Source organism: Xiphophorus maculatus, chromosome 1 (assembly GCF_002775205.1).
Source record: "Xiphophorus maculatus strain JP 163 A chromosome 1, X_maculatus-5.0-male, whole genome shotgun sequence".
Classification (NCBI taxonomy): domain Eukaryota; kingdom Metazoa; phylum Chordata; class Actinopteri; order Cyprinodontiformes; family Poeciliidae; genus Xiphophorus; species Xiphophorus maculatus.
This window is the reverse complement of record NC_036443.1, coordinates 12754078-12767474: the sequence shown is the minus strand read 5'-3', so window position 1 is coordinate 12767474 and position 13397 is coordinate 12754078. Positions and strand designations below refer to the sequence as shown.

Sequence of the window (13397 nt, the reverse complement as noted above, 5' to 3'; positions counted from 1 at the left end):
TGGAGGAGATAAAAGTCATTCCAGCATAGGAAGAAACTTGGTAAAAAAAAAAAAAAAAAAAAGTCGCCACAAAAAAATCTGAATATGTCCACTTCCACCGAAGCGAAGCTATGATCAGCTTGTTATCCGTCGTCGTCGTTTGTTGGCTGATGTTTTCTTTCTCTGCTTCCTCACAGTCAATAAGCACAAGCCGTGGATCGAGACGACGTACCATGGGATTGTGACGGAGAACGATGACAAAGTTATTCTGGACCCCCCTCTAATTGCGCTGGACAAAGACGCTCCTTTACGCTACGCAGGTGAGAGAGAAAGCATAACGCTGCTGCCGCTCGTTCGCCAGCTCATGACCAACCCTGCTGTTGAGATCACCTTCAGGTCGTAAAATGAAAGAAAAAGCAATATTATGCAAAACAACTGTGTGACTCACAGATGTAGATAGTTGATATATATTATTAAAGGTCGACGATGAATTATTAATTTGTCAAATTCATTATTTCTTCCCAAATAAGACAGAAAGACAGCTGTTCTTAACACGGAAGCAGATTCTCTGATCTATTCTGAGCGCCAGGCTTTGAAATCACAAAAGCATCATTGTTAATGTATGAAGGTCTTCCACCATTCTGCGTGTTTTAATAAGTTTTAATTCTTCCCATGATGAATGAATCTGAGATAAACTGTTTGATTTTTTTTAACATTTAAAACAGCTGCTGACTCAGCATGAAGAGGTCAGGAACCGTTAAATCTTACCTTGTTGCTTTAATTATGGTTTCGTTCTCTGCGGTGGTACACACATGTGACTCAACCATAAGATTTTTATGACTTGCCTTTCATACTGATGGACATCTGGCTGCCATACCGCAAGATTGTCCCTTTTGATTTATCAGATCAAAATTGTTTTTTAAGTGTTTTTTGTTTTTTTTTATTCTTCCCAGAGGGGAGCCACAATTTATGAGTTTAATGCTATGAGAAAAACATTTCCTCCCGGTGTCTTTAATCACATCAGCATTGGCTTTTGGTAGGGCCTTAAAGCAGCAGATGAGTTGCACGGTCTTTTATCTGCTTTATTGCTCCTCATGTGATCATTTTAATCCAGGATTACTCGTCTTGAATTCCCGTGAGGCTTCAGCTTCCACATTTTCAACCAAAACAGACGACATAAGCGAAGAGGAAGGTGACGGCCCCGCTAAAGCGGACCTCCGCACTGTCGCTGTTTTTACCGATAAGCCTGCAAAAACAGAATAAAACGCTTCATTCTCTGCATGATGATTGTCTCCTTTCACAGCAAATTAGTGCTGAATACACAGCTTGGTGCACCCACCTCTTTCAACGGGGGCTCCCCTTTTGATGAGCGGCGTTTATGAACGGACTGTGTCCCTGTGAACTGTCTCTGTCTCTCTCTGCCTCTTTGGAGGCAGAGCGAGCAGTCTGGCTTCACGTGGCGGCAGGGGTGATCTGCTCCATCACGCCAGATTCCCTCCATCTGTGCCAACTAAGAGGGTTCCCCGTTAAGCCGACCCACAGGCCGCTCAGAGGCCCAATCAAATACACGCCTTTAAGTCAGATCAGAGTGAATAAATTCATGTTTGCAGTAAGAGAGTTGCGGTTTAAGTTAGCATGTGCTACAGTGCCTTTTAAAAGTATCCGTAGCCCTTGAGTTTTTCCACGTTTTGTTAGGTTATAAGCACATATTTAAATTTAATTTACTGGGATTTCATGCGATAGAAAGATGCAAGAAAGTGCATAATTGTGTAGCAGAAAGTAAAGATTTTTAAATTTTTCCACAGATACAAATCTGAAAAGTTTGCTTTATTTAGGATCCACATTTAGCAACAGCAGTCCTGGTGCTATTTTCCTTCCTCATGATTTGCTTCAATAAAATAGTTTCTAAAGGTTGCATAAAAAAAACTAAACCAAACAAACAACATGGCAGAATAAATATATTTCCTGGTCAACTGTAGTATCATTCAGTTTATAACTTGGGACTTACATTGTTTGCAGTTTACTAGAATATTGTTTCACCTGTGCTTTAAATTAACTTTTAATGAACATAAAAGCTGACATTAATAAGACATTTGCCTTATTAATGTATTTATTTAGCATTTGCGAATAAATTTTAAATTTGAGATACCGCTGGATAAAATATGGCTTCCCCGATCCCTGCTTCTGAAGCACACGAAGGGCTAAAAAAATCCCCGAAGAGAACTTACGGAGGCCTTCACAGAAGCCTCCAGAGAGTTTGTATGAAATGTTGCTTATAATATGGCGAAACCCATCTGTAAAGAAGATAAATGACTCACCCAAAGCCTGAGAGTGTGATCATACAGTCTCTGGAAAGTGGGATTCTTATCTGTAACCTTATTGTAATTTCCAGGAGAAAAAAAAACTTATGTGCTTTTAAAATTTACTTTTTTTTTAATTCGGAGAGAGCCTTCTCCTTATCATGATCTTTTCTGATGTTGGTTGTATAAGTGTACAGCTCAAGAATGTCTCTTCTTTTCCTCAACGTGTCTTCTAACTTTCTTCCTATCTGGGTTTATCTCCTCTCCCCTCCATGTAGAGAGTTTTGAGGTGACCCTCACCGAAGAAGGTGATCGTGGGCTTTTTTTTTCTTCTGCCTTGTGCTTATTTTTAATTTTAATTTCTTTTACGATTAACCCACTAACATAAAAAGCAACATCCACACGTTTTACACAGAAACTCCTATCATGCTCTGTAATTGACCTCCTCGTTTGTTTTTCGCTGGTTCTTTCCCCCTCTCCCCTCCTCACCTTGACTATTTTTTTAAAGAGCTGAAACAGCTGGATGAAAAGTGTGATGTGGGGACTGACTGCTCTTAGAAATATCTGTGCATGAGACATCCATTGCAGTTTGCAGACCCTAACAGTGTATCAGCTGTCACCTCGAGCACAAAAACCACCTTTGAAAACAGGAGTTCTCTTGTCTTTTTGGCGCCATTTCGTCCAGCAAGTTCAATTAAAATAACCTTGGCAGCTTTTAAAATGTCTTGAAGCTAAATCCTACAGCTGAATTTGACTCCAATAAAAGATAAAAATACACACAGATTTCCTGAAGGTGCTACACGTGCTCATCATTGGGCTTTTCCTCTTACAAGTATTTGAGAGCAACTCCTGCAGATTTCTGTGAATTTGCTGAGATTGTTAACCGATGCAAACTCTCTCTCTTCCTCTTCGCTGCAAAGCTTCTGTATTTTGCATCCCTCGCCTCAGTGGATCTCTTTTGAGTTTAATTCTCTGCCACTAATCCCAACCATTAGCATGGCTGCAGTCATTTGATGTGGATGTCAGGCAAGTTGATATTTCTAACCCCAGTTCTCATCCAGTGCTTTTTGTTTTGGATCCTTTTATCGTGCTGGTTTAGTTTCCGTATGGTTTCTGGGTTTGTTTTGCAGTTGTTTTTGGATGAGAGGCAGGCAGAATTACACAGGAAGACTTTCTTTAAATGGTTCAAACTACTTACTGGAAGTGTTATTTTTTTCTTTCACAGATTTTATTGGTGGGTGGAGGGGGTTGATTGATGAATTGGTGTTTTATCACCTTTATGTTTATTTTTTTTTTTATTTTATATGCCTTTATCTTTGTATTCACTTTTTTTTAAAAGCTCTGTTTCACGACTTCTGTTTGTTACAACATCCTGAGTGCTCCTGTGAAATGCCTGTCCACGTTTTTTTCAGTTTCCGCCTGCATGACTGGATGCACTGGTTTTCAAGTGGCTTGGAAATTAAAACGAAGTTATCTCAAATGTCCCACACCCTCACCCCAACTACTCACCCACATGATGTGCGGTTTGGCTTCCTCCACAGACTCCATGCACTTCTCTACCTACAACCCTTCGGTTCCCAAAATTTGTGGCTGTTTGTTTATTTTTGCGTGGATATTTTTTTCACAATTAACGCTATTTATTTATTTATTTATTTTTTTTCATTTTATCTAAAATTTGATGTCGCATCTCTCATCGACTGTTCTGAGCAAACTCCCTTTTGACTCCCGACGTATTCAGGTGAGATTTGCGGCTTCAGAATCCACGGGCAGAACGTCCCCTTCGAGGCAGTGGTCCTGGACAAGTCCACTGGCGAGGGGGTCATCAGGGCCAAGGAGAAGCTCGACTGTGAGCTGCAGAAGGAGCACACCTTCACCATCCAGGCCTACGACTGTGGAGAGGGTCCTGATGGCGCCAACATGAAGAAATCACACAAGTGAGTCAAGCTTGGCCACGTCAGAGGATCCCTGATTTGATTTATTGCACAGTCTGTTTATAGACTTTAACATTCACAGATTTACTGTATTATTACATGCAGTAACTGCATAAATATACACAAAGGCATTTTTACTCACTACTTTACACGCTATTGGATGTTGCTTGCAAAGGAGCCAATCGAGGAGCCAGATTTATCTTCTTATTGATGGGATGGACCAATAAAAGCAAAGATAAGGAAGACCGTAGATTTTGGTTCCTGCGGTCACGCTAACACTATGTCCACTGCTCGTATTTGTAGGTATATTTAGTCTGTGAAATAGTGAAATAGTTGTTGCTTATTTTGTAATGTTTTACCTTTTTGTTTGCAAATGTAGTGCTTCATTATGCTGCCGATGGATAGCTTTATGCTGTTTTTTTGGCTTTGACATTTGATCAATTACCGTAAACTGTATTAAGTTGTAATAACAATTTTTATGTAACTTTTTACAGGATGAAAGTAATAAGAAATAATTAGTAGAATTACAGAATTGCTTGAAAGAAATTATAATTATAAAGAGATTCTCCAGAGTGAGCCTTTTCTGACTAAACAGAGGATAAATCAGCAGGTAACATCTTGCTGCTTGACGTGAAGCCAGCCGATACGCTTGCGGGTCTTTTAGTAGCAGTAGAAGACGGGTAATAAAGTTCAATCCACAATAGAAAATAATTAATTTTATCTGCTCTTCACTACAACTCCTCTCTTAGAAACAATTTAAACAGAAACTGAAAATTTAATTTGTTGTATTCAATTTGAGCGAAACTCCTGGTAAACACATAAATAGATCTTTTAATTTCCTTTGCATTGTGAGATGCTTCTACTGAAATCCTTGTTGCTGATAAAACATGCCAACCGTGTTCCTGCTCCTCTCAGGGCGACCGTCCACATCCAGGTGAACGACATCAACGAGTATTCCCCAGTGTTCAAGGAGAAGACGTACAAAGCCACCGTGATCGAGGGGAAGAAATACGACAACATCCTGAAGGTGGAGGCGGTGGATGCCGACTGCTCCTTCCAGTTCAGCCAAATCTGCAGCTACGAAATTGTCACGCCCGATGTTCCCTTCACCATCGACAAAGACGGTGAGGACCTTGAAGGAGCGTGCCTTTGTCTTTCCCCGCTTGGAAAACGGATCAGCGCGCGGCCGAGATAATGGATTGTATTGACAGGGATCAAGGTGTCCATTGATTTGTGTACAAACTGACGCCACAAGGGTTTCATTTAAAATTCAGCACAAGCAATGGCAGCCTTCTGCAAATATCATCCAGGGTGGTTGGTATTTTCTCATTATGTCTGTTTCTCGTATTTCTTTGTTGAAAAAATAACACAAAAGAATCAATAGATAAGAAGGAACTAAAGACAGTTCAAAATGGCACCTCAACAACGGTGGCCATCCATCTTCTTCTCTTCCTTTACGTCAACGATTTATTTTTGGACTGTTTGCGAGGGTCTTATATTTGTTACATCTTTATAGTTTAGAAAAATGTCAGTTTCATCAGAAAAATGGTCGAAACTTGAGTTTTATTCCCCTTTGTTGTTGCCTTATCAGGCTTTATTAAGAACACTGAGAAGCTGAGCTACGGCAAAGAGCACATGTACAAGTTGACCGTGACCGCCTACGACTGCGGGAAGAACCGAGCTTCTGAAGATGTGTTGGTCAAAATCAGCATAAAGCCCACCTGCAGACCCAGCTGGCAAGGTATGAAAGTCACACTTTCCATACTATTTTACAACTCTACACAGATTATCACTCCTTTAATCTCTCAATTCTCCTTTTCTCTTGGTTTTCAGGCTTCAATAAGAGGACTGAGTATGAACCGGGCACCGGTAGCCTGGCTCTTTTCCCCAGCATGCACCTGGAGACCTGCGATGTGCCCATCACCTCCATCCGGGCCAGTATTGAACTGGAAACCAACCACATCGGAAAGGGCTGTGACCGTGACACGTACTCTGAGAAGTCACTGCACAAGCTGTGTGGTAAATAAATTAACGCTCCGTTGGAAATGTTAATAATTTGCACTCAAAGCTGGACTTCTTTTTCTTGGGCTTTTCTACATTTTACAAACGCAGAGTTGTGAGGTGGAAAGAAAATTATGCAAAAATGAGAGTAGAATATGTTGCCCTCCTGTAGTCTCAATAAAATAAATCCAGTTTCCTTCCAAAGTCACCTAATTAGCTATTCCAAAGTGCAGGGCACGTCTTTTTCCACCAAGATGAGAATAAAACATATTTCACAATCTATCCTAGAAGACCCAGAAACCAATTATATCAGTTCATTGCTCAGTGTCGATTTGGGGAAAAGGGCAAAGATCTGATCAGATGAGAGTGACTCACATTCAGTTGCCAGGGATACCCAACAAGACTTGCAGAATAATTACAGAGAAAGATGATCATTGAGGAAGGTAGAATACATATGTATGTCTTTTTTTCCCCCAGATTTTCATTTCAGAAATGGTGAGAGCCATGTTTCCTTTCCCTCCTCTTTACAGTTGCGTAAAATTTTGTGTTGAGCAAGCACATAAAATACACTGTAGTCATGTGACAACATGCAAACAGAGTTTAGGGGGTGAATATTTTTGTTAGGCATTGTTTTTCACCTCTATCACTCATTTAATCTGCCTTTCCATCTGTTCCCTTATAAAAACAGGAACCATAACATGTTAAAGTTGCATGTTTTCAAGTTAAAGCATAAGTACACAAAACAGAATCCAGTGTAGATACGTAAATCTGCTTCTGCCGTCATCGTATCTTAGGAGCCAGCTCCGGCACCGTGGAGCTCCTTCCTGCTCCGAGCAGCTCTGCCAACTGGACGGTGGGACTGCCCACTGATAATGGACACGATAGTGACCAGGTGTTTGAGTTCAACGGCACCCAGGCCATCAAGGTGCCCGATGGTTTGGTGAACACCAACCTGAAGGAGCCCTTCACCATCTCTGTGTGGATGAGGCACGGACCCGGCTCCCACGAAAAGGAGACGATCCTCTGCAACTCAGACAAAACAGGTAGAGGTCTATGATAATCTGATACGCTGCAGAAAAACGGCATCGCTCTGATCAGATTAACAAAAGTCAGCGTTGTTCTTCAGGTGATAGAAGGCCAACGTTGTAATTATCTTTATGTGTCTCTGAAGGTTCAGACCTGATCTAGCTGACTCTAGATCGTTCCTCTTTAGGTCAGTGCATCTGAAAGCTGAGTATCTGAGGTCAAACCTGTGACAAGTTCCCTCGGCATCTCATTACCGCCACACACTTGGTCTGCTAGTTCATGGGATTAAAATAGCCATCGTATCTCTGGCTCAGACTTGCGCCACAGTTATAATCAGTGTTTGTGTTGCGCCAACTGGAGTGTGCAAGCCCTCACTCACCTCTGCTCACTGACTGCGCTTCCTTTTATTTTAGAGACTATATGATCAGTCACAGGCTGCCTTGATCTTATTTTCTGTAAAGTCTCTGGTGTGATCAGTGAGCAGGCGGCCGTGGCGGCTCGTCAGCTTCGGTTCGACTGCTTATATAAGAAGGATTACATCAGAACGGCTGCGTCCCGGACAGGACACTCTGAGGCTCGTGATGTCAGCGCACCATCCGTGACCTCTCTTTAGCACCGAGTCACGAAAGCATGAATCCTGCTCTTATGGGTCACCACACGTTAAATCTTGGTGCTCTAATGAGAACAAAGTAATGTTAGTTTTTTAAAATTATTATTAATTTAAGATGTCACATTTTCAGGAGATTAAATGAAGAGTAGGGTCTAAACCTGATCGTTTCCTCTTTCTTCCTACCTGCAGATATGAACAGACATCACTACTCCCTCTACGTTCACAACTGCAGGCTAATCCTTCTCCTCCGCCAGGATCCGTCCGAGGCGGAGAACTACAAACCAGCAGAGTTCCACTGGAAACTCGACCAGGTCAGCCGGCACTTCTCAAACCGAGCCCTGTTTGTGCTCGTACAGCTTTTCAACTCTTTTATTATTATTTTTTACTGCCATGTTTACAGGTGTGTGACAAAGAGTGGCATCATTATGTGCTCAATGTGGAGTTCCCCACTGTTTCTCTGTTTGTGGATGGGACGGCCTTCGAGCCCTTCATGGTCACAGAGGACTACCCACTGCACCCCTCTAAGATCGAGACTCAGCTCACAGTTGGCGCCTGCTGGCAAGGTAGACACTCTGATTCCCTTCAAGTTATTTAATAAGCATTCACAGTTTATTTCAGAGGTTTCCAACACAATCCTGTAGACCCACTGTCCAGGAGATACACCTCTGTGTCTATCAGTGACAGTCATTGAAGATCCTGGTTTACATAGAGTGAAACAGACAAATTTATCTAACATAATACTATGATATAAATAGAATTTTGAATTCAATTTCAGTTCAAGAGGTGTGAATACTTTCAGAAAGCACTGAATGATGATGAAATAAATAAAAAATATCTAGCAGTACTCTTTACAGTCTGTTTTGCGTTTTGTTTAGTCACTAAATGTTGTTTTTACTCTTCCTGGGAATCTCTACTGATGCGGCATGATCTTTTTATTCTGTAGCATCTGTAGTCTCTCCTGCAAAAATCCTCAACCTTCCTTCCTCTCTCTTTCCCTGCTCTCTCGTTTTCCGTCCAATTACAGAAAACTCGGGACATGACAATGACACTGAGGCGGGCCCTGAGACCACCTCAGGTTGCTTAAGTCTTTCCCTTCCTCCTCAGACATGTCCATGTGTCCAGAACGTCCCGCCATGCTAACAGCTTAACTGCATCTTCACGCCATTTTAACTAGAATGACAGGAACATTCTAGATGCAAAGATTGTTGTTTGCTTGTTTATCGACCCTCTTTACAGCATGATGGGCTGTGTATAAGTTTTGTGATGCCATCCTACCTGTTATGGGTTTTTTTTTTTCATTTTCTTCACCACCTTTTTAATGATTTATTTAGATCTTCAGCAGTCAGGAGGTTTGTCCTCTATTTCAGCCAATACTCTGTCTCCAGCAGAACAGAAATAGAAACATAAAGAGCACAAAAACAACTCTGATCTGACTGCGTGTTTTCGTCCATACCGTCAAGTGTGACCTTGTCGAAACTCCTCCATATCAGATAACAAACCTGCAGTTGACTAAAAATACACACATGGCTGAAGGTTCGTTTGACCTTGGGATGTACGGTTTGGGGCTAACGCTGCAGTAATTAAAGTTCAGTATTATATATTATATTTGTCAATATCAACATTTTTCCGTCTTGAAGTTCCGTCGTTTGTCACGATTTGCTGAGAAAAGCAGATAATTTTATTTTTATTTTCCTCTCCTTTATGTCTTTTTGTTGTAATATCTTTATCCACAGTACTTTCGTAGCTCCACTTCATTGATTTAAATGTTGCATGTGCTGAAGGCATACATAAGCTCATCCATCATCTGCCTGTCTCATCCTCCAGGCCTCGGGCCTTTAAGGGGGGCATATACTAACTTGCATGAACTTCATTCATGCCAGCTTTGCTCATTGAGACAGCACGCTTCCATAGTCAGCTCTGAAACATTGAAATCCCCTCTTTAGTAACTCACTTATTTTCGTGTTGTTACTTTCTGAACCAGGCGGGAATGCCCGAATGGCTCAGTTTTTCCGAGGAAACCTTGCAGGCCTGATCATCCGCTCCGGCAAGCTGGAGAACAAGAAGGTGATCGACTGTTTGTACACCTGCAAAGAAGGCCTGGATGTGCAGCTGCCTGAGGAAGTAGCTTCAGCGGTGAAGGTGAGGGAGCAGAGTGGCTCGTGCAGGCTGGTCAGTTGCTTTTAAAGACATACCACACGGATCGTAGCTGTTTTATTTTGTAATGACTTTTTTTGCCCACCGCACTGATTTATTTATTTTTTTGTAATATCTTACATAGTATATGTAATTTGTTAGAATATAATACAGGAAGATACCAGAACTGCTGTGAGCAGAGCAGAGGTAAACCCTTACTTTGTGAGAGAGCGATCACTGCAAATAGGACTTACACAAGAATTTTCAGAGCAAAAACAAATATAATTGTGATGTTAAAATTTGAAAATGTGAAAAATGGCCTCAACTTGTTTGGCGTGGCTAACATTACAACCACAGTATATTCTCTAGAGCAGTGGTTCTCAAACTTTTTTCAGTGATGTACCCCCTTAAGAATATATTTTTAGTCAAGTACCCCCTGACACGGGCAAAACATTTTTGGAATTAAAAAGAGGTACAGTGCTGTAAAATCACTGTCTGATTTATTAAAGCCAAACAACTTATATCAGTGAACCTGACAAATACATCCATATTGCAAACATTGCATGGTTAATCAAAAAAGAAAAACAGAAGACGGTGACCACCAGGAATGTATAAAACCAGTCAAACCGTTTTATTTTAAAGGATATTGAAACTAAATACTGAATATAAATTTCAGTGGATGAACACACATTTATATTTTATTGAACTTTTTACAAAATAATTTTTCCCAAGACTTATTATGAGGAGCCTACTGAGTTTTTAAAGATATTTTGAAAAGCTTCACGTACCCCCTGCAGTACCTCCACGTACCCCCAGGGGTACACGTACCCCCATTTGAGAACCACTGCTCTAGAGAATATGGAGCCTTATAATCCAGAGATTGACTTGTCAAAATGATAAAACCATTCCCCTCTCCTGTACTCTGTTCAGCCTTCCTGTTATCTGCCAAAAGTCTTGCTCTCTTCCACATTTTGCAGCATGAATAAATGACAAACACTTTGAAAATTGTTTCCCTTTAAAGAACTTTGTACATGTTTGTGCTTCCTCTGACACTATTTTAAGCACCACAACTGTAATTGACACAGCTAAGAAGCAGGTCTTCTTCTATTAGTAACAACTTCCACACTGAAGGCTGTTCTTCTGTCACAAGATGCCTTTCTATGTGAATTATAAAAGAAGGAAGTGACTAGAAGGGTTTAATGATGCTGAAAAGCAGACTGATGAGGGTTAAATAAATTTTTAATTGTCTCACAAGTAACCTTTACAACTATGTGTCTGCACATTGTTGTAAAGGCGAATCCGTAGGCGTAATGGTTCAACTTCCAGGGATTTTACACTTGAAGATCTGTTTTAGGTAAATAAATAAACTTTTGGGTTCAGTTATTTAAACTCCTACTTCATTTCCTTCACTTAGGTTGATTTTAACCCCAACCAGTCCTCTCTGACAGTGGAAGGCGACGACATCGGCGCCTTTGACAAAGTCATGCAGCACATCTCCTACTTAAACTCCCGCCAGTTCCCAACCCCAGGCATTAGGCACCTTCGCATCTCCACCACTGTCAAGTAAGTAACAGAAGCAAAACGTAATTTATCTCAGAAGCCTGTGAGTGGACAGCATGTACACTAAATTAGAGAACAGGGACTCTTTCATTTACGACCGTGATTTTAGGGTATTTGTCAACTCTTCGCCAGGTGTTTGAACGAGGACGCCTGCGTGGCAGTGCCAGACGCTGAAGGCTACGTGATGGTGCTGCAGCCCGAGGAGCCGAAGATCAGCCTGAGCGGCATTGACCACTTCGCCCGCAGCGCCGCTGAATTCGAGAGCCAGGAAGGCGTGACTCTGTTCCCCGAGCTTCGCATTGTCAGCACCATCACCCGGGAAATGGAGGCCGACGCAGAGTCTGAAGCAGCAGAAGGCACTGACGATGACCCCACAGGTAAGGGACCACTGGACCTTAAGAGACCTTACAGTTTAGAAAATTAGTAAAATATTTAGTCGAAGTAAAAAGAAAGCAGTCAGACATGTTTTTAACCAGAGTGTTGGTGTAACTTCAGCTGTCTGTATATTTATTTATTATATGGAGTGAATATCTTGGTTCGAGCTTTAATTTTCAGTTGTTGCTGATATGTTTTCTTCTTGATTAAATAACCTGAAAGGCTGAAAGGCTCTGCAGGAATGATTTATAACAGTGTAGAGATCCTGTAGCTGGCAATAACTTTGCCTGGAGGATGAGGGAACTGTACAGACACAATGAGACGAAATCAGAGCTAAGTTGTTTATTTCTGGGCGTGGTAAGTGACCAGCCGTGCCATCTGTCGGGCTTCCACATGGGTTAAGACGAGGAAGGACAATAGACATGCTCCAGAGCCGACACACACACACTAAGGTACAATGTGCTGTTGTGAGCAGCACGCCATATGGGACAAAAGGGGCTTAGCAAGATCTGTTGCTCTTACTTGCTTTAATCTGACCCGACTCTCATGACCGGACAGCAAACAAGGTCACAGTCGATGTTAAAAATCATTTAATTGTAGTTGCCGGAGAAATTAATTTGTTGCAACTAAAGCTAGACTGCATATTCAGGCTTTGAATCTAGACAAATTAATATCAGATGGCAGGTTCTTACCTTTTATGCCACTCTTAAATAATATAGAAACATTTATAACTAGCTTTTGCCTTGTTTTACTGTGAAATATGCTTCAAATACTGTAGGAAATTCAGTTTGACATCCATCCTAAAACAATCTTGCACACATTTTTCATCATAAACATTTCTTAAGATTTAGCATCACAGCTCAGATGAACAATTGATGCTGCAGATACAAAACCCACACTAGTTCTCCTTAATGTCCCAGCTATTACCTAATTATAGTACTTCATCTAATGCCACACAACGCAGACACTCAGTTTGTGCTGATGAAGATTCTCTCTTTCTTCCCAATATGGTCAGTTTGTGATTAGGTATTTCAAGTTGCTCATTTACCATTGCCTGTTTAAGCAGCTAAAACAAGCTATTGCAACTGACCAGCATTTCTTACTTGTAGAAGCAGGTGACTGTTGCTATTCATTTTCTAAAGAAACCTAAAAACCCAACTAAAACATAGCAGTATCAGGTCTTATTAATGTGTTGTTGTTTTTTTTTCTTTTTTGCTGGGTTTCTTTCAGTTCAAGAGACAGTTGTGTCAGAGGAGATCATGCACAATTTGGACTCGTGTGAAGTGTCTGTGGTGGGAGATGAGCTGGACGGCGAGCATGAGAGCCTGGAGGTGGACGTCTCTCAGCTGCAGCAGCGCGCCCTGGAGATGAGCTCATCTAACCTGGGGCTCGTCATAACTGGTATACAACACCAGAGAAAGATACAGATAGATAGCCTCCACTGAAATGACGCGTTTATTTACTTGAGCTTCTCTGTGTGTC

The 13397-nt window shown here is 41.3% G+C and overlaps 1 protein-coding gene across 4 annotated transcripts in view; it reads left to right on the top strand.

The window, feature by feature from the left end:
• clstn1 (calsyntenin 1) overlaps positions 1–13397 on the top strand; it is a 36367-nt gene that overhangs the window by 15395 nt on the left and 7575 nt on the right. The window contains exons 2-15 of one of the 4 annotated variants that reach the window (XM_005808216.2): positions 177–299; positions 2558–2587; positions 4018–4213; positions 5126–5334; positions 5802–5951; positions 6044–6229; positions 7006–7254; positions 8037–8158; positions 8248–8410; positions 8872–8922; positions 9829–9986; positions 11395–11543; positions 11673–11917; positions 13146–13316. In XM_005808216.2, coding sequence (XP_005808273.1) covers positions 177–299; positions 2558–2587; positions 4018–4213; positions 5126–5334; positions 5802–5951; positions 6044–6229; positions 7006–7254; positions 8037–8158; positions 8248–8410; positions 8872–8922; positions 9829–9986; positions 11395–11543; positions 11673–11917; positions 13146–13316 — 2202 coding nt within the window. The remainder of the gene's footprint in view (positions 1–176; positions 300–2557; positions 2588–4017; positions 4214–5125; positions 5335–5801; positions 5952–6043; positions 6230–7005; positions 7255–8036; positions 8159–8247; positions 8411–8871; positions 8923–9828; positions 9987–11394; positions 11544–11672; positions 11918–13145; positions 13317–13397) is intronic. The other 3 variants (XM_005808217.2, XM_023336323.1, XM_023336325.1) reach the window with 3 other exon arrangements.